Here is a 19,931-nt window from a genome sequence, read left to right on the forward strand (position 1 = left end):
TACATCCTAATACATCCATACATCCTAATACATCCTAATACATCCATACATCCATACATCCTAATACATCCATACATCCATACATCCTAATACATCCATCCTAATACATCCATACATCCTAATACATCCTAATACATCCTAATACATCCATACATCCATACATCCTAATACATCCATACATCCGAATACATCCTAATACATCCTAATACATCCATACATCCTAATACATCCTAATACATCCTAATACATCCATACATCCTAATACATCCATACATCCTAATACATCCTAATACATCCTAATACATCCATACATCCTAATACATCCATACATCCATACATCCTAATACATCCTAATACATCCTAATACATCCTAATACATCCTAATACATCCTAATACATCCATACATCCATACATCCATACATCCATACATCCTAATACATCCTAATACATCCATACAGCCCTCTGGGCATCGGAGAACAGTGCAGCGGTGCGTTCAATGACCGGCACCGTTTTAAAAGAGAAATGAACATACATTAGGTTTGCAATGAGTATGAAATGTATTCTGACTATTTGATGTATTATTGAATGTATTCTATTTGATGTATTATTGAAGGTATTCTGACTATTTGATGTATTATTGAAGGTATTCTGACTATTTGATGTATTATTGAAGGTATTCTGACTATTTGATGTATTATTGAAGGTATTCTGACTATTTGATGTATTATTGAAGGTATTCTGACTATTTGATGTATTATTGAAGGTATTCTGACTATTTGATGTATTATTGAAGGTATTCTGACTATTTGATGTATTATTGAAGGTATTCTGACTATTTGATGTATTATTGAAGGTATTCTGACTATTTGATGTATTATTGAAGGTATTATTTTCTGCCTATTGTGGTGTTAGCTATTTTCCTGAGTACGTTTGATGAAGGAAAGGTGCATTGAGGCAAATCTTTCATAATAATCCTTTCGGAATGTTCCTAAATAGGCTTTTTTAGAAACACAAACATTTAGAATTTAAAAGCAGTATCATAAATAAAGTCAGAGGTCTCACTCCCTCACATTTTGTATCTGCTGAACGTTTGTGGGCGAGTTTAAGAGCTAATATGCTAATAATAAAGCCAAACAGTCATCCAAGAATATGCTTGCTGACTGTATTGTTGTAAATAATGGCCCATAGTTCCCACATTGATATCCTTGACATAACATTTGATGTCATTATCCTTGGAGTTGCACATGGAATCCTTTACCACCAAGAGATTTCCCCTACTCATTACAGATATTATTTCCATCTGCCATGAAATGTCACTCCTTGGGAGTTAACTGTGGACAAAATGCCATTCATTGCGATCAAATATTTTAATCGATTGACAGCCCTAGTGTAAGTATAAAAAAACTTTATTTAAAAAGGTACCTGGACACGCCCAATGGCTGTCATGTATTTCACCTTCCAAAAAACGGAGTGGAATATTGGTCAGTGAAGGCGTCAGGAGATTTGCTGGAAAAGAGGAAAGAGCAGATTGTGACGACGGAATCTAACCTCGGTCGGACGCAAAGTCCGGTCTCACCAGCAGAGCTCGGCCTTTAGTTTCTATGGGCAACAGGAAGCTTCCCACCGCACACAGCGTGCACGCCACGGCGAACGGACTCAGCGCCAGGATCACCGACTGGGACATGAGCACCTGAAGTAGCGACAGAGGAACGTCTCACACACACAGAACCACCAGGAGAACCACCAGGAGAACCACCTGGAGAACCACCAGGAGAACCACCTGGAGAAGCACCAACACACCTGAGCAATGAAAGGAGCGATCATCCCTCCGATACGACTGCACGACGTGGAAAAACCCAAGCCCAGCGAACGCACCACAGTCGGATACACCTGAAAGACCAGAACCACATAAGCGCCTAGAACCTGATCCATAAGACCAGCGAGGATCCCACACACAATACCTCAGCCGTGTAGATATAAACCACGTTGAAGTTCATGGACACCACGGAACGCAGCAGGAACAACACAACGGTGAAACCAAACCTGAAAACAAAGCATCACCTCCTCACTTCTATGTGGACCTGGTCTACGTGGACCTGGTCTACACGCGCACCAGATCTATGAGGATCTGGTCTACGTGGAGCAGGTCTATCTGGACCCAGCAAAGGAGACCTATGTGACCTGGCGTAAGCGGACCCAGTGAAGCGGATCCAGTATGAATGTTCTTACATTGTGGTGCAGATGTTGAGCATCAGGAAGAACATGGCCGCCATCAGCTGCAAGACCATCAAACTCCTTTTCCGCCCAAAGACGTTGAGCAGGCAGATGTTTAGTGGAACAACTGGGAGGACATGAGGACAAAGAGATGGTTCTTGGAGGGACTGGTGGGACAGGTCTCTGGCCCGGGACTCACGTGCGACCTCCCCCAGGCAGCTGATGAGGAGCGTGCGGTAGTCGCTGGAGGCGAAGGGGATGCAGTAACAGCGTCCGTCCTCAGGGCGGTGCTTGACCCGATGCTCGTGGTTGCCGTCCGTCACGCACAGCAGGTTCTTCTCCAGAAGCTCGGAGCTGCTCAGCACCGACCCGTAGTACGCGAAGGACGCCACAAACCTGCAACAGGAAAAGACCACACGGCGGCCATGTTTTTAACCAAGCGCGTGGCGCGCTGGGACACCGGGAGCGGACACGTTACCATGAATACCAGAGCAGCAAGGATGTCCTCCTGAACGTGGAACTGAGCAGAACCCTCCAGTTGCCCCTCTTCTCCTGAAACAGCAACAGAACCCTCAGAACCCGAGCCAGCTTTCACTGGAGGGGACACTGAACGCACCACCACGGGCTCCACCAGACATCCTGGCGGAAGAGACGCTTTGTTCATCTTGGCGATCCGGTTGAGCGTGTCCACGGCGGCCTGAACGTTCCCTGCCGACACGTTGAAGCGAGCCGACTCCGGAATGAACTGAACAGGAAAAGGAAACGTTGGCTCTTCCAGAACATCAACTCTTCATTGGGATCTTATTTCACAGTGGAGGGGGCACGTGGGGACAGGAGGGGGCACGTGGGGACAGGAGGGGGCGTGCGGGGACAGGAGGGGGCGTGCGGGGACAGGACGAAGGATGCGGGGACAGGAGGGGGCATGGGGGCATGCGGGGACAGGTGAAGTCACAAGAGGACAGGTGGAGACAGCAGGGGAGAGGCGGGGACCCCCACCTGTCCAAAAGGGAACCGGTGAGGATAGGAGGGGAGAGCGCGGGGGGGGCAGGTGGAAAAAGGAGGGAACGGGGAGGACAGGGAGGTGCCGATGGGGACAGGTAAGGACAGGTGGGCAAGAGCACCTTGAAGAGGAAGATGAGGATGATGCTCGGGGCCACAGAGATGCGGATCATCCATCTCCATCCCAGTGTGGGGACCACCAGCATTCCCAGTATGATGATGAGCATGGACCCAATCATCCAGAAGACCTGAGCACGCAAAGCGACCATGTGACGTCGGCCATGATGAGGAGGTGAGCTTCCTGTGCGGGACTCACAGAGGCCAAAGGCAGCAGGACGCCCCGATATTTGGCTGGGATGAACTCCGTCTTCAACACAAACCTGCAGGGGAGCATGTCAGTGTGTGTGCGTGTGCGTGTGCGTGTGCGTGTGCGTGTGCGTGTGCGCATGTCCGCGTGCGCGTCTCACCCCTGCGACACTCCCGCCACGCCGCAGCCCACCATGCTGCGCAGGAAGATGAACCAAGGGTAGGACGGAGCGAAGGAGGTGAGGAGGGAGAAGTAGGCGCTCCACACGAAGCCTCCAAAGACAACCTGAAGAGCAGCAGACAAACATCTCATCTATGCTTTGCTTTTTGGGCTCGTCCACTTTTCAATGTGCGGGAACCTTCCAGCGGCCATATTTGTCAGCCACGAATCCGCTGAGGACGCCGCACACCATGAAGCCCAAAAACACCATCTGGAAACACCAAAGTAGATGACGTACAAGCAACACATCTGTCAATATGCTAATATGCTAAGTCCGTATGCTAAGATGCCAATATGCTCATATGACAATATGCTATTATGTCACAATGCTAAGGTGTCAATATGCTAAAATGACAACATGCTATCATGTCAGTATGTTCGGATGTCAATGTGCTAATATGTCACTATGTTAATATGTCTCTATGCTAAGATGCCACTATGCTAATATAGTCATATGTCAAAATGCAAATACATACGTCAATATGCTAAAATAACAACATGCTATCATGTCAGTATGCTAAGAGTCAATATGCTAAGATGTCAGTATGCTAAGATGTCCGTATGCTAAGTGTCAGTATGCTAAGATGCTAATATGCTAAGTGTCAGTATGTTAATATGTCTGTATGCTAAGATGTCATTATGCTAAGATGCTAAGATGTCAGTATGGTAAGATGTCAGTATGCTAAGATGTCAGTATGCTGTCAGTATGCTAAGATGTCAGTATGCTAAGATGTCAGTATGCTAAGATGTCAGTATGCTAAGATGCTAAGATGTCAGTATGCTAAGATGTCAGTATGGTACGATGTCAGTATGCTAAGATGCTAAGATGTCAGTATGCTAAGATGTCAGTATGCTAAGATGCTAAGATGTCAGTATGCTAAGATGTCAGTATGCTAAGATGTCAGTATGGTAAGATGCTAAGATGTCAGTATGCTAAGATGTCAGTATGCTAAGATGTCAGTATGGTAAGATGCTAAGATGTCAGTATGCTAAGATGTCAGTATGCTAAGATGTCAGTATGGTAAGATGTCAGTATGGTAAGATGCTAAGATGTCAGTATGCTAAGATGTCAGTATGGTAAGATGCTAAGATGTCAGTATGCTAAGATGTCAGTATGCTAAGATGTCAGTATGCTAAGATGTCAGTATGCTAAGATGTCAGTATGTTAATATGTCAGTATGCTAAGATGTCAGTATGGTACGATGTCAGTATGCTAAGATGCTAAGATGTCAGTATGCTAAGATGTCAGTATGGTACGATGTCAGTATGCTAAGATGCTAAGATGTCAGTATGCTAAGATGTCAGTATGGTACGATGTCAGTATGCTAAGATGCTAAGATGTCAGTATGCTAAGATGTCAGTATGCTAAGATGTCAGTATGCTAAGATGCTAAGATGTCAGTATGCTAAGATGTCAGTATGCTAAGATGTCAGTATGCTAAGATGCTAATATGCTAAGATGTCAGTATGCTAAGATGCTAATATGCTGAGATGGCAATATGCTAAGATGCTAATATGTCAATATGCCAATATGTCAGCACGGTAATATGCCGCGTACTCACCGTGGACACCAGCGCCACCTGCCAGTCATCCAGACGCCACTCACAACGAATCTCAGGGGAAGCCACCGCCAGCAACATGATCTCCATGGCCTCCACAATCTACACACGCGCACACGCGGTCTGTGTGATGCTGTGATGCTGTGATGACAGTGATTTGACTGCGGCGGCATCGGACCCGGAGCCGGCGTGTCTTACGTTGGAGCTTCCCATGATGATGAAGAGCAGCACGTGGAATCTTCCAAAACCGATGCGCTCCACGGCATCCTCCACCGTGAAGGTGTCAGCTGTAAATAAACATCAGAGCGGGACATCGGCATCGGCACGCCTCGGTCACGTGCTGGCCGTACCGTGAGGAACACGCGTACCGTGGTTTTTCACGTCCTCTCGGCAATCCGACGGCCTGTCCGGCAGTTCCACCTCCTGCAGGCAGATGGCGCTGACCAGCTCGGTCTTCATGCCGCCGGTCATCCTGGAGGGAATCGGTCAAATGATTTGTTCGTCTACTCAGCCGCTCTGGCCGCAAACCTTCGACAGGTGTCCTATTTCGCATTTGCCGGGTGAAGATTCCACTTCCGGAGAGTACAAGTTGTTCTTTTTGTGTCTTTCTTCTTTTCAAATTGTTGGACGTTTTTTGTAAAGGTGCAACATTTCCTCCCCCGATACAATTTGGGATGATTAAAGTCGAAGCAAATAGAAGATGAAGCCATTTATATGTTGGAGAAAGGATGCATATGAAGGGTATATTTAAGGATTTGTTGTCTGGTATGCACCTTTCCTGCAAAGCAAAGCAGTGTTCCATTTCCTAAGGAAGTTAGGCAACCAAAGCTTTTATTTACCTCCGTTTGGCTCCGGAAGTCCACATTAAAGTCCTGCAATAATTCAAAACTCGAAATAGACTTTGTGTTGTGTTCTCGTTGTCGGTCAGGTGAACGCGGAAGTGCATCTCGGGGGGTGGAAAGGCGACACCCGCTTTATGCAGGTATGTACGGAAGCCGAGAGAGGAGCCAGTGTGGCAGTGACGCTCATTTCGACCATTTGCTGACTTCGGAACATGGGCGTAATTGTAAGCGACGTTTTATGACGCCCTTTGTTTTGTTATCACAATTGGGCAGGATGTGGAGACTGAGCTCTTGTTTTGAAGGCCGGATGTGCGGTGCGTGCGTGCGTGCGTGCGCGCAAGGGGAACAAGCGAGAGACACCGAAACATCGATACATATTGACTGTGAACATGCATCCTAAAACGTTTCCAATCGTCCACAAATGAATGAAAGGAAGTTTTAAAAAGTACATTAAACTCATCTCTTTAATGCTGGTGATGTTGAAAATAACAATCAAGAAAACAAATGTTATCAGCTCATGAAACAATTATTAGCACCATGTGATCATGCGACCACGCCCCCACAGCTTAACTGACATGTGAACGGTCCAATCACAAAGTGTCTGCCTTTTCCTTCTGATGTCTTTTTTCCCCAAGCAAATCAAATCTCTCTTAGCGACATGCTAACATCAGCAGCATGCTAACATGAAGTAAAGGAGCAGAGACAAACATCGACTGGCTAGGAGCAATGATGTCATCACAACGTCAGAGAGACAGCTGCCAATCAGCAGGGAGAACCAGACGTGGTGGTCTTGTGTCCGTGGTCCGGACCGGTTTCCCTCCACAAAGTCAACTGTCCTCTGGCTCTGTGCTTCACCACAATGATACGCAAGCTAACAATTAGCGCTAAGTTCTTCAACACGTGAACAGCGGCGAGCGGCTATGCTAACCTTGTAAGTACGATACGAGTACGAGCATACGACAGTAGTCTGGTCTTTTTTCTGGAAAATAAACACTTTGACCGGAACGTCGAGTTATATATTTACTCTATATACACCATAGAAACAGGAATATTGTGCTCATTGGGAACATGATGGACATGTGTCTTCTTCTTTGACGCGTCACAACTCCAAACTACGCTAGCAAGGCCTCGCTGATTGGCTTTAAGACGGACATCTGGTCTGGCTGACAGGACGTGTGGAAGGCAATGTGTGATCCGTGACGAGAGACTGACGAGTAGCACCACAGAAGGTCAGGATGTCCGCTTGACATTCCCGTCCAGAACAGCCGCTCTTAGACGACGCTTCCGAGCGTCAGCAACCTTTTGGGAAGACTTCTCAAGCCCTCCAAGATGATCAAATCCACCGCAAAGGTTTAGGATTTCTTCAGAAAGACGAGAGATGAACGGACGCTGAGGCCGAAGACGACTGACGGACAGATGGAACCCTGTAACTTTCCGGAGGGAATGCTTTTGGTTGGGGGTGATCTCCTATTTCAAGTTAGTCCTTCGGCCGCCAAAAGCGGGTCTTAAGGGTAGCTGGTCACAGCCTGTTTTTGCGCCAGGCGGCGAAGCTCCTCCCTGATGGCCTTGATCAAGGAGGCGGAGCTAAGAGCGGAGGGCGAGGCGTCCTCGGGCAGATATTCTGGAGTCGGCGAGGTCAGAAGAAGCGGTGGCGCTGACACATCCCGAAGCGAGGAGCTCGGCATCTGGAAAAGAGACGATGAGAAGTCGGGAAAGGACAGCACCTGTCGGGTGGCGGAGAACAGAAGTGTTATTCCACAAGTGTTATTCCAGAAGCGTTATTCCAGAAGCGTTATTCCCGAAGCGTTATTCCCGCAGGTAAAAGCTTTGTTAGCACCAAATTCATGACAGAAGGTTTACGTTCTCCCTGCTGCCTCCGGGTCTGGAGAGGTCCTGCTCTGAGTGCTGTTGGTGCCAACAGGAGCTGGTCGGACCTGAGGCGCTGCGGCCCACCCCGGGGTAGGCGCCGATCTGGCTGGACAAGCCCACCTGGGTCAGGTGGTGGAGCTGCACACCTGGTGGACACGTTGGTAAACTTGGTAAAGTTGAGCTGGTATTGCCAAACCTTCCCGACACGACGAGCGGTATGAACCTGCGCTGCCCCCCACGGGACGGGGTCTGGAGGATGAGGGAGGCTTTTTGTACTGCCCCCTGCTGGAGTACGGGGGCTCCTGCAGCTGGTCTCCAGCGGAAACAAAGCCTCCTGAACCCTGCCTGTGGAAAACACACAAAGATGCCTTAATAACAGCGTGGGCATGCGTGTCAAGGTCATGACCCACTAACCTTTGCAGATGACCTTGGCCTCCCTGAGCGGAGGTCGGAGAAACTCCCAGCTCAGCGTATCTCTGCGGCAAGAAGGAGAGAAGACGCGGAAAGGTCAAAGACGGCGGCCAACGTCTGCAGGCCAAAGGGACTCACCGGGGACAGGGGGCTGTGGGAGGGGCCGGCCGGGTAGGACCCCCACTGCCTTCCCAGGGGGCCGGCCTGTGTGGATGGGCCGGGGAGGGCGGGGCTTACACCGCTCAACCCGGCGCTGCCTTGCGAGGATGGAGAGACCAGAGCAAAGGCGTCGTCCAGGAGGGAGTGCATCTGCTGCCGGGCTTCCTCGATGGACGGCTGCGGTGGCATGTAAGGGGGCGGGACCGGGGCGGGGTCAAACACCTCATCGGTGGGAGAGGGGCTCCCGTGGTCCGGGGGCAGGTCCGGATCAGACTGTGGAAGATGAGATGAAAAGATGAGGAAAGCGTTCCTCGTCGGAAGCCGACTGCTCTCACCATGTAGGCCACGTTGTTGAGTCCTGGGTACTTCCTGTAGGTGGCACCCTGGTCCACAAGCAGCCGATCCTGGTCTGTGTCAGGAAGACTTCCAGGTCCCGGCTGAGCCCGCCGAGCCCGAGGAGAGCGCCTCCCTCTGCACAAGCACACCCGGGTTTACTCCTAAGGAGAGAAAAGCCCACAAGGATTCCGCTCACCTCAAGTCCGACCTGGGAGGGGACGGGGTGTCCCCCTGTAGGATGCAGTCCATGTGGTCGTGGGCGGAGCTGTAGAGACGCTGAGCAACCTCACTCTGGACCGGCCCGTCTCCAAAAGCGTCCATGATGTCATCCATGGACGGGAATTCACACTGGCCCCGCCTCTTGGCGCGCTGCCGGAGTTTGTTCCGATGGTGCTCCATTTCCGACTTGTGTCGCAGCGCCACCTGCGGGACCGCCAGGATGTCAGCGCCCGTCTGAGATGATGTCATTCGCACCCGTCTCACCTCTGTGTTGACCTTTTCGCTGAGGGAGGGGCTGGGCTTGGTCGACGGCGGGCTCGGCCGCGGCTGCATGGCGATGAGCTGCACCTTGCTAGCTGGACGCCGCGCGCCGTCGGACGAGCCACGAGAAAGACGATCCACGTGTTCAAAGATGGAGGATGAGGACAACAGCTCATCTGGACCGCCTGATGGCGCTGCGGAAGCGGGTCAGAGGTCAACCATTGTGATGGCTATTTTACTGTTATCTCTACGATGGTGTCGTCCTGTCTCTGACCGTTTTTGGGCGGCTTCCTCTGCTGCTTGGCCTCCATGGGCGTGGCTATAGGGCGAGTACTCTCCTCTGGCGACTCTCTGCCGCTGGATTGGTCGCTGCCTAACGAGTCAGCGTCTGACGGGCTGGTCCTGACGAGAGACATGCCCTGAAAGGGTCAGGGCCAAGGCCAGGGCCAGCTATCCAGCTATCTAGCTAGCTAGCTATCTAGCTAGCTATCTAGCTAGCCACACCGGGCGGTCTCCCAACCGGGTGCGTTCCAGGCAAGATGGAGAACTTTGCAATGAGGAGGCTGACCTTCCACGGTGGCGGCGGCTTGCTCTCGTAGTTTTGGTGGACGACCCTTTTGATTTGGGAGTGTTGAGGTCACCGCCATCAGAGGGCGTGGCCTCCTTGGTGGGGGCCGGCAGCGGTCCCGGCTCCTGGATCACCATGATGTCGTCTTTACTGTGCTGGCCCAGGTGGAGTTTGGCGAAGTCAAAGCCTTTCACGCTGGAGGCCTGAAGCTGAGAGGCGACGCGCATCAGCCACCATCGGCATGACGGCGACTTCCTGTCTCACCCGTCTTACCTTCTGCCGCTGCTGGATGGTGTTGATGGCGTCCGGCTGGAACTCCAGTTTCTCTGATCCACATAGCTTCCAGTAGAGGATGATGATGATGAAGACGGCCAGAAAGACCGGGACGATCACGCCAACGATCAGCCAGATGCTACTGCTTTGGGTCTCGGATGGCGGGACAGACATGGTCTCCACCGCTGGGGGGCCGGCAAAGAACAGATGAAAGTTGTCACTCTGGTCGACTTGCATGTCAGATGACAGAAGCGTCAATCAACCAGCAACACGCCAATAAAGCAGGCGACTCACGTTGGGCCAGCGGTCTCTGGACTTGGTGTCCCAGGACGATGGCGGCTCTCTGCAGGTCTAAGCTATTCAGGGTTTCTGCTGTCACATCCGCCGGTACCCGTGTGCCCCCCGGACCCTCAACAAAATATAAGACCTCAAGAGGGCGTTCTGGCCCAGACAGCCTGGCCACCCGCACCACCTGAGAAGGTAGGAGGGTCCTTCACTTGAGCACCAATGGAGAAGTTGAAGGTGTCCGTACCTGCAGGCTGCTGTTGCCTACAGCCGTGGCTCTCCTCCAGCGCCTTCTGCCGGAAAGTCCCAGTCCTTCCTCGAGCAGCAGGGCCAAGCGCCGCTCCACGCGAGCTCCAAAGCTTCGCTCGGACGACAGCTGGTTCTCCACGCCCAGAAGAACTGCAAGCATCACATGTTCCAAATCAGGCACGTGGCATCCTCCAACGAGGTCGCCAAGCCGCTTTGTTCTGCCGTGTTCTCACCCGTGCGGACCCACGTGGATCGCAGGTGATGGGAGGTGTTGAGCTCAGGGTACTGAAATGCTGAAACGGCAAGCAGCCAATCAGAGCACGGCCTCAGCGACCATCAATGAACTCATCAACAAGCAGACGCGTACGTTCAGCAATCTGCAGAGCAGGAAAGCCGATGTAGAAACTGAACTCCACCATGCTGAGCTTCCTCAGGTGTTGGCTGACCTCCGAACCCGGCAAGTAGCCCCTCCCATCCCGAACCGCGAACGTGATGTCGACGGGAACCTTCTGCTCCACCGCCGGCCTTGCCGAGCTGACCGTGATGTTTAGCAGCTGGGGGGGGGACACAACATGTGAAGACATCGGAACCGGGGGGGGGGGCAACATGTGAAGACATCGGATACGGGGGGTGGAGGGGGTGGCGGGGGAAGGACAACATGTGAAGACATCGGACCGGGGGGGGGGCAACATGTGAAGACATCCGACACGAGGGGGGGGTCGGGGGACAACATGTGAAGACATCGGAACCGAGGGGGGGCAAAGGCAGCACTCACCTGGACGCTGACGCCGCCCGCCTCCGAAGAACGTTGCCGAGTTTTGCTGTACGCCATCACAAGGCCGATCTCGACACGCTCGCTGAAGTTACACACTCTGACGTCAACGTGGACTGGAACGAACTGCAGCACCGTGTGGACCTGGTACCTGAGGTCAGGCACGGTGTACAGGGCCGACACCGCGGGAACCGAACCTGAGACACGTGGCGGTCGGCGGAGGGCATTGATGACCGATATGGCTGTGTAGATCAAAGGACCGGACACCACACGGAAGGCAAAACTGGAAGGAGTTCTCAAGAACTGATGAAGAACAGACAGCTGTCAATCACCTGACTTGAATGACGGCACCAGTCACGTGACACCTGCGTCTAATGGATAGGATGACGAATGAAGGCTTGGTCTGTACCTGAAGCTCCACCGATCGGTTAAATTCCCTCCTCAAAAGATCCCGGACCAAGGTGAAACCGGCCACGGAGCCTCTGGTCCCACCTGGAGGGGCGACACAAGCTCCGATCAGCCGGCTGGGCCCCTGCTGAGGTCACATGGTCTGGTGTGGGCGTACCTACTCTGACCAGGTACGACTCTGGCTTGGTGACGTTGCACAAGTACTGTTTGCTGGCGGGGGTCTGGGCCACCCTGGGGGTGGTCGCTGGCGGTGCTCTCGTCAAGCTGATGGCGGTCCTCTGCGTGGTGGGGGTGGTCTTCTCCGGCTTGGCGGTGACCTCTGCCGGTCTGTCCAGAAGGGTGGGGGGTACGGGCGGCGGAGGCAGACGCACCCGACTGGTGGAGTTAGAAGTGGGGGGGTGTTTGGTGTTTGGCGGAAGGGGGTCTTTTTGTTCTGGAACCGGAGAGGGGGCCGAGGGTGTCTCAGATTGAGGCTCCTCCTCATGTGTGAGGGAGGGTGGGAGGCTGGGACCGGGGGTGGGCACTGCCGCGGGACTCTCGGGCTCCTTCCCGGGCGGGGGACCAGAACTTGGAACTGCTCGGGTTTGGTTGCAGACTGCTGTTGGAGTGACAGAGGGTTTGGTCAAGACCTGGCCCTCCTGCGAAGCCTCCTGAGACCCCCCCCTCCCCCGCTCTCTGGCCAACAGGTTGGTGTAGTATTCCAAACTGTTCATGTCAGGCAGCAGCAGCTCGGTCGGCTGAAGCGGGGCCAGGTCCTCGGGGTCGTAGTCGTCATCCCAGGTAGGGAAGACATCCGGGTGGGCGGGCCGTGTGTGGGGAGGGATGCTGGGGGCGGTGGAGGAGGGCGAGAGGGCGATGTGAGAGTTGAGTGGGGGGGTGGGGCGCGGGGGTAAGATGGTCTCGTGGGACGCCCAGTCACCAACATCATCATCATCGTCGTAGGGGTGGCTGGGCAGAGGCGTGGCTAGTGCTAGCTCCTCCCCATCGGGAACCACGAAGGACAGCGTCTCCACGTAGTCTCCAGAACCCCAGGCCTCCTCTAGCGAGTTGCCTTGGTCCCAGGTGGGAGGGGGGCTCATGGTGGGCTGGTTGTGAGGGGCAAAAGGGGGAGTCAGGCTGGGGGACAGGAGGTCAGGGGGTCTGAGGAGGAGGTGAATTCCCTGAGCGCCCGCATCTGCCGAGAGACTGCCACTGTTGCCATGGTAACCAGACTCCGGACCGGCTGCTCGGGGTCCCGGTTGGAGGGGCGATGAGGAAGATGAAGGGGATGAAGGACGTGGCGAAGACGCTGCTGTTCTGTTCCGGTCCGGCCCGCCTGAGACAAAAACAGCTGGTGCTTGTGTGTTAGTCGCCCCCCCCCCCGAAAAGAAACTATTGATGTTGTGGCTCAATGTATTTACGTCCCATGCCCCCCCCCCCAATGAATAGTTGCAAATAAGAATATGAATACATTTAAGATGAATAGTACGAATAAAAGAATGGAATAATAAAAGTCATGAAAACAAATCCAATGATACAAACAGGCCTGTCACATAATAATAATAATAATAATGGACATATATACGTATGTATATAATAATGGATAAATCCACTTATTGAAGCATCCAAAAAGGTCCTGGATAAACGTCACACAGGCTGGATAACAAGAGGGTTCACTCTCTACGTCTGAGCGCAGACCTCCGCTTTGTGGAGGTGGGGCTACGAGCTACGAGCTACGAGCTACGAGCTACGAGCTACTACCCTACTTGAGGGTGAACGCCACAGGCACAGTGCGGGAGTTTTTGGGGTTTAAACAGAATGAGGGCTGGGATAGGCTCCAGCACCCCCGCGACCCTGATGAGGATAAGCGGTAGAAAATGAATGAATAAACAGAAGGAACACAACGACCGACATGGAGGGTTTTCTCAAGTGGGAAAAGAGCAGCGATGGGGATGATGGGGGTGATGGGGATGATGGGGATGATGGGGATGATGGGGGTGATGGGGATGATGGGGATGATGGGGATGACGGGGATGATGGGGATGATGGGGGTGACGGGGATGATGGGGGTGATGGGGATGATGGGGGTGATGGGGGTGATGGGGATGATGGGGGTGATGGGGGTGATGGGGATGATGGGGGTGACGGGGATGATGGGGATGATGGGGGTGATGGGGATGATGGGGGTGATGGGGGTGACGGGGATGATGGGGGTGATGGGGATGATGGGGGTGATGGGGATGATGGGGGTGATGGGGGTGATGGGGGTGATGGGGATGATGGGATGACAGGGATGACGGGGGTGATGGGGGTGATGGGGATGATGGGGGTGATGGGGGTGATGGGATGATGGGGGTGATGGGGATGATGGGGGTGATGGGGGTGATGGGGATGATGGGGGTGATGGGGGTGATGGGGATGATGGGGGTGATGGGGGTGATGGGGGTGACAGGGATGATGGGGATGACAGGGATGACCGGGATGATGGGGGTGATGGGGATGATGGGGGTGATGGGGGTGATGGGGGTGACAGGGATGATGGGGATGACGGGGATGATGGGGGTGACGGGGATGATGGGGGTGATGGGGATGATGGGGGTGATGGGGATGATGGGGGTGATGGGGATGATGGGGGTGATGGGGATGATGGGGGTGATGGGGGTGATGGGGATGATGGGGGTGATGGGGATGATGGGGGTGATGGGGATGATGGGGATGACGGGGATGATGGGGATGATGGGGATGATGGGGGTGATGGGGATGATGGGGGTGATGGGGATGATGGGGATGATGGGGGTGATGGGGGTGATGGGGATGATGGGGGTGATGGGGATGATGGGATGACAGGGATGACGGGGGTGATGGGGATGATGGGGGTGATGGGGATGATGGGGGAGATGGGGGTGATGGGGATGACGGGGATGATGGGGTGATGGGGGTGATGGGGATGATGGGGGTGACGGGGATGACGGGGGTGATGGGGGTGATGGGGATGATGGGGATGACGGGGATGATGGGGGTGACGGGGATGATGGGGGTGATGGGGATGATGGGGGTGATGGGGATGATGGGGGTGATGGGGATGATGGGGGTGATGGGGATGATGGGGGTGATGGGGGTGATGGGGATGATGGGGGTGATGGGGATGATGGGGGTGATGGGGATGATGGGGATGACGGGGATGATGGGGATGATGGGGATGATGGGGGTGATGGGGATGATGGGGGTGATGGGGATGATGGGGATGATGGGGGTGATGGGGGTGATGGGGATGATGGGGGTGATGGGGATGATGGGATGACAGGGATGACGGGGGTGATGGGGATGATGGGGGTGATGGGGATGATGGGGGAGATGGGGGTGATGGGGATGACGGGGATGATGGGGTGATGGGGGTGATGGGGATGATGGGGGTGACGGGGATGACGGGGGTGATGGGGGTGATGGGGATGATGGGGGTGATGGGGATGATGGGGGTGATGGGGGTGATGGGGGTGATGGGGATGATGGGGGTGATGGGGATGATGGGGGTGATGGGGGTGACGGGGATGATGGGGGTGATGGGGGTGATGGGGATGATGGGGGTGATGGGGGTGATGGCGTGGCGGTGGTCAACGCTTGCAAATATGAAGAAAAGCGGCAACGTCGGCGCCTGTCAGCTGTCATCACGACAAGGAGTGACAAACAACGGTCTAAAAATGTTTGATTGTGAAAATGCGGTAATACTGCATATGGACGACATTTTGTAGTACAATCTGACATGGCGGCAGGCCTGGATACAAATACAAATATGAAAATATGAATATATGGATATATGAATATATGGATATATGAAAATATGGATATATGGATATAATATGAATAGCACGTCTAACTGAGCTCCTTTTGACACTGAAAGAAAAGAGTGACAATGAATAAAAAGAAATAGTTAGAAATGAAGAAGAACGTCAAATGTGGTCATGTGACTCAGGTGAGGAGTGTGATGGCGGCGGTGAAGATGATTCATGTTTAATACCTGGGACAGGAGAAGCGGACGTCGCCATGGAAACCAGCGTCATGGTGACCAGCAGGAAGAGGTGACCCTTTGGGGTTCTGGGTCCCATCCTGGTCCCGGTGCGGGATCACAGGGTCCACGTTTGGATCCCGGTCTAGGAGGACCTGCGGCACAAAGGCGCTCTAGCTTACGTCCGGTTCCGGTGGGCTTAGCGAACATGTTCCTGTTACACTCGATTAGCTCTGATGACCTCTGACCTAATGTAAGAAATAGCTTTTCACGACGTCGCCATTTGTCGGAACCTTTCCACGCACGGACGGGCGCTTCACGTACCGGCCTATCTCACGTCGACTCTTCAGACATGGCGGCCCACATTCCTGTCTCGGCGACACCGATTCTCTCTTTCGGCTCCGGTTCCGATCAGCTTCCATTCGCCGGGACGTCACCTGCCGCCGCCCGTCTTCGCTGCTCAAAGATGGAGACGGCGCCTTCAACGACCCCTCTAATCCAACACCACCGTGCTGACTTCGGACCTACCTGCCATTGTGGGGATGCGGTTCGGGGCGTCACGCCTCTCCTGCAGCGAGGCGGGGTGGGGGTGTGGGGGGGGGGGGGTGAAGGTTGTTCTGTCCGCAGTCTTCCTCACCCCTCCCTCCTCATCGGTTCGTTCTGACCCGGAATCCAAATCCACCCGAACGCGGTCCTCTCCGAACCAGAGCACAGAGCAGGAGGCAGGAGGTGCGTTCAAGGACTCGTCTTTTTTGCGGGACAATCCTGCATCCTCGTTTCTCAACGCCCCCCCGCGATCGCTCACGCCATTACACCCATATGCCGCCAAATGACGATGACGATGCTGTTCTTCATCATCGTTTCAAGCGGCGGGAAAGGAGGTGGTTGCCATGGTAACGGCACGAACGAGGGCCAGGTGTGCGACCCCAGCAGGTGTTCCTGATCCAACATAAGCCGCCACACTCGGCTTCCGCTCCGTTGGACCTCCACCATGTGGCCGCCGCTGCTCTGGGTTCTGGTCGCTTGTGGTGAGAAGTCTCTTATTGTGAAACCCCCGCGCGTGTGTGTGTGTCTCGCGTCAACACTTCCTGTTTTGTCTCTTCAGCTCGGAGCGCGTCCACAAGTGAAAGTCTGGGCAGTTTCTCAGGAGGCTTTGGTAAAAAAAAAACATCTTTTATTGCATATGATGTCATATTGGGGGTGCATGATCAACCCCCCCCCCCCTTTACTTCTCCTGGTGGTGGTGATGTTTGATTAGGACTAATCAACAGGTACACTTGGACACACGGCAGGGGTTCCAAGACAAACCTTATTAGTAGGTAGATGGTAGATGGTAGATGGTAGATGTTATATGGTAGATGGTAGATGTTAGATGTTATATGGTAGATGGTAGAAGGTAGATGGTAGATTTTAGCTGCAGAGCAGATGGTAGATGTCTTCCTCACGTTTGGGCGCCTGCCCGTATCATGAGGTGACATGATCAGGAGGATAATTAGCAGGACATTTTGACTTTGTGGCCTTTTAATGTGAAAAGCTGCGTCCTGCAGCGCTGGTGGGAGTCCGCCCCTTTGTGCAGGACCAAGACATGAAGACCCGCATCATCGGCGGCCAGGAGACGTGGGAGCACTCGTGGCCGTGGCAGGTGGCTCTCCGCTTCACCACCAGGCCGGCGTGCGGCGGCGCCGTCATCTCGCCGCTGTGGGTCATCTCGGCAGCCCACTGCTTCAAAAGGTGCGTCACGGCGCCGCGGCGTCCGCACCGGCGAGCCGACTGGCGAGCCGACCGCCTCCTTCTTGTGTGCAGGTACAACAAGGTCTCCTTCTGGACGGTCTTGGCAGGAAAACACGATCTGGACGACGGCGACGAGGAGGGCCAGCAGGTACGGCTGGTTAGAACGCGGGTGTGGGATTTGGGTCAGAACCCGTTAGCAGTAGCGTTAGCATGAGGGCTACCTGCCGGAGAGAATTCTGCTAGAGCGTTTGCGCTGCAGGTGGTGGGCGTGTCGGCCATCGTCATGCATCATCGCTACAACGCTCGCACCAAAGCGTACGATGTGGCGCTGCTCATGCTGAAGAGGCCGCTGACCTTTGACCGCTTCGTGCGGCCCATCGACGTGTGGATGGCGCCGTTGCCCACCTCGGAGAAGTGCACCATCACGGGCTGGGGGGCCACACGGGAGAGTGAGTCTTGGTCCGGAAGTGTTGGAATTTCATCTCGCGTCTCAAGTGTCTTCCCGCCGCAGATGGGCCACGCGTGACCCGGCTGCAGGAGGTCAACGTGACCCTGTTCCCCTCCGACATCTGCAAGCGCTACTACAAGGGGCGGATCCAAGCCTCCATGTTCTGTGCAGGAAAGGAAGGGGGAGGAGTCGATGCCTGCCAGGTGCGTGTGCGTGCGTGTGCACGTGTGTGTGCGTGCGTGCGCGTGCGTGCATGTGACAGCCGAGTCTTGCTGCGGTTGTCAGGGCGACTCTGGAGGTCCGCTGTCTTGTTTTGGCGGGAAGAACTTCAAGCTGGCGGCGGTGGTGAGCTGGGGCGTCGGCTGTGGGCGGGCTGCAAAGCCGGGTGTGTACACCCGACTCCAAGACCACGTTCAGTGGATGTCCGACGTCATGGGTGAGATTTCCTCCACAAGGTCCACCTCGCCTTTCCCACTCGAGTGTGGTGGTTTTGCGTTCCAGAGAACCAGGATGTGATGTACGCGGACCAGCCGGCTCAAGGTGCAGCCGCCACTTCCTGTTGGCCTTTCACCTCCAACGGCAAGCTAACGTTGGCCTCCCTCCTCAGAGGACAGGTGCGGGAAGCAGCAGGGGTCCGGCTGTCGGAACGCTCTGGACCCGGCCGGGGTCTCGGTGTCGGAGGACGGCGCGGTGTCGGTGGAGAACGTGACAGAGTCGTGTTCGGGGTCGTGGCCCTGGCAGGTCAGCCTGCAGGCCAACGGGATCCATTACTGCAGCGGCGTACTGATCCACCGCCGCTGGGTGCTGACGGCACGCCACTGTGGGGTCCGGTAAGGTCCAGACGCCGGAGCGGGTCGTGCAGAACTTCCCATGATGCCAAAGGCCGGCGCCGCTTTGCTTCCTGTGCAGAGCGAGGGAAGATGTGGCGGTCCTGGGAGCTCACGACCTGCACTTCTCTCTGTTCCAAAGCGTCCCGGTGGACGAGGTCTTCAACCCGCCTCAGGATGACAGCTTCCCGCCCAAAGCGGACCTGGCGCTGCTGCGCCTGGCGTTTCCCGCCAGACTGGGTAGGCTGCGGGCAGGCGATGGCGGCGGTGAGGTTGTCATGTGATGTCTTGTCTGCAGGCGGCAGCGTGTCCCCGCTTTGCGTCCCGGATGAGGACGAGGAGTTGGATGACGACTGGTTGTGCGTCAGCGCCGGCTGGGGGGCGTCGACCGCCACAGGTTAAAGTTGACATGCATGTTGGCCACGCCCCTTGATGCTCCGCTCGCTGACGTGAACCTCGGTCTCCCGCAGCGGGCGTCAATCCGGACCGGCTGCACCACACTCGGCTGGTTCTGGTCAACCAGACCGAGTGCAGGGACAAGTGGGGGCAGGTCCTTGTCAGCGACGCCCACGTGTGCACGCATCCCGCTGGCGGCGCCGCCTGCACGGTGACCTCTGATTGGTTGACTCGCTTCTAGGAAGAAACTGACGTCTTTTTGTGTTCAGGGAGATTCTGGGGCGTCGCTGTTCTGTCGGAAGCGTGACGCCTACTTCCTGTTTGGCGTGCTGACGTGGGGGAGTCGACACTGCGACCCCAACAAGCCGGCCATCTTTTCCAAGGTGTCCGATTACCACGCCTGGATCAGCGATCTGACGGAGGACGTGTGAAGAAGCGGCGTTGGTCCAAACGTTTCAAAGCCGTGAGATGAGTTGCTCAAAGGGGGCGGGGCCGAGAGGTTACAGGCTGGCCTAGCAGCCAATCACAGGCCCTGATGCACTGATATGAACCACAGCAAATAAAGCACCAATGAAATCAAAATAAAAACACTTTTTT

General features: G+C 54.4%; 3 protein-coding genes across 10 annotated transcripts; 1 reads left to right on the plus strand and 2 right to left on the minus strand.

The window, feature by feature from the left end:
* Positions 1-901: 901 nt before the first annotated feature.
* svopl (SVOP-like) lies at positions 902-6,272 on the minus strand. 2 transcript variants are annotated; one of them, XM_058069231.2, is made up of 16 exons: positions 6,138-6,272; positions 5,667-5,770; positions 5,497-5,585; positions 5,302-5,400; positions 3,880-3,951; positions 3,682-3,806; positions 3,531-3,594; positions 3,337-3,462; positions 2,832-2,960; positions 2,703-2,767; positions 2,415-2,611; positions 2,231-2,342; positions 1,963-2,044; positions 1,802-1,891; positions 1,578-1,691; positions 902-1,507 (listed from the first exon to the last, which is right to left on the minus strand). In XM_058069231.2, exons 1-16 carry the CDS (start codon positions 6,242-6,244, stop codon positions 1,496-1,498), a joined length of 1,587 nt encoding a protein of 528 aa, XP_057925214.2. In that variant the 5' UTR covers positions 6,245-6,272; the 3' UTR covers positions 902-1,495. The 2 variants fall into 2 exon arrangements, with proteins under 2 accessions (XP_057925214.2, XP_057925213.2); XM_058069230.2 differs by having other exon boundaries at positions 2,694-2,767.
* A 314-nt stretch (positions 6,273-6,586) lies between these two features.
* LOC131125667 (UPF0606 protein KIAA1549) lies at positions 6,587-16,879 on the minus strand. 6 transcript variants are annotated; one of them, XM_078791209.1, is made up of 21 exons: positions 16,461-16,873; positions 16,257-16,388; positions 15,945-16,087; positions 12,108-13,280; positions 11,952-12,034; positions 11,546-11,845; positions 11,138-11,324; positions 11,004-11,063; positions 10,769-10,920; positions 10,531-10,708; positions 10,237-10,421; positions 9,964-10,172; positions 9,670-9,797; positions 9,399-9,589; positions 9,124-9,338; positions 8,915-9,050; positions 8,559-8,852; positions 8,424-8,485; positions 8,233-8,354; positions 8,001-8,155; positions 6,587-7,864 (listed from the first exon to the last, which is right to left on the minus strand). In XM_078791209.1, exons 3-21 carry the CDS (start codon positions 16,030-16,032, stop codon positions 7,646-7,648), a joined length of 4,137 nt encoding a protein of 1,378 aa, XP_078647335.1. In that variant the 5' UTR covers positions 16,033-16,087; positions 16,257-16,388; positions 16,461-16,873; the 3' UTR covers positions 6,587-7,645. The 6 variants fall into 6 exon arrangements, with proteins under 6 accessions (XP_078647335.1, XP_057923402.2, XP_057923400.2 ...); XM_058067419.2 differs by having other exon boundaries at positions 9,112-9,338; positions 16,461-16,870; XM_058067417.2 differs by having other exon boundaries at positions 9,112-9,580; positions 16,461-16,879.
* ovch1 (ovochymase 1) lies at positions 16,656-19,922 on the plus strand. 2 transcript variants are annotated; one of them, XM_078791210.1, is made up of 13 exons: positions 16,656-16,960; positions 17,038-17,088; positions 17,480-17,663; positions 17,736-17,811; positions 17,923-18,112; positions 18,175-18,314; positions 18,397-18,547; positions 18,613-18,651; positions 18,719-18,941; positions 19,021-19,178; positions 19,237-19,335; positions 19,409-19,545; positions 19,604-19,922. In XM_078791210.1, the coding sequence occupies exons 1-13, from the start codon at positions 16,924-16,926 to the stop codon at positions 19,763-19,765; spliced, it is 1,647 nt and encodes a 548-aa protein (XP_078647336.1). In that variant the 5' UTR covers positions 16,656-16,923; the 3' UTR covers positions 19,766-19,922. The 2 variants fall into 2 exon arrangements, with proteins under 2 accessions (XP_078647336.1, XP_078647337.1); XM_078791211.1 differs by having other exon boundaries at positions 16,657-16,960; positions 17,467-17,663.
* Positions 19,923-19,931: the final 9 nt, after the last annotated feature.

Source organism: Doryrhamphus excisus, linkage group LG6 (assembly GCF_037039965.1).
Source record: "Doryrhamphus excisus strain RoL-2023G ecotype Guam linkage group LG6, RoL_Dexc_Guam_v1.1, whole genome shotgun sequence".
NCBI classification, from domain to species: Eukaryota; Metazoa; Chordata; class Actinopteri; order Syngnathiformes; family Syngnathidae; genus Doryrhamphus; species Doryrhamphus excisus.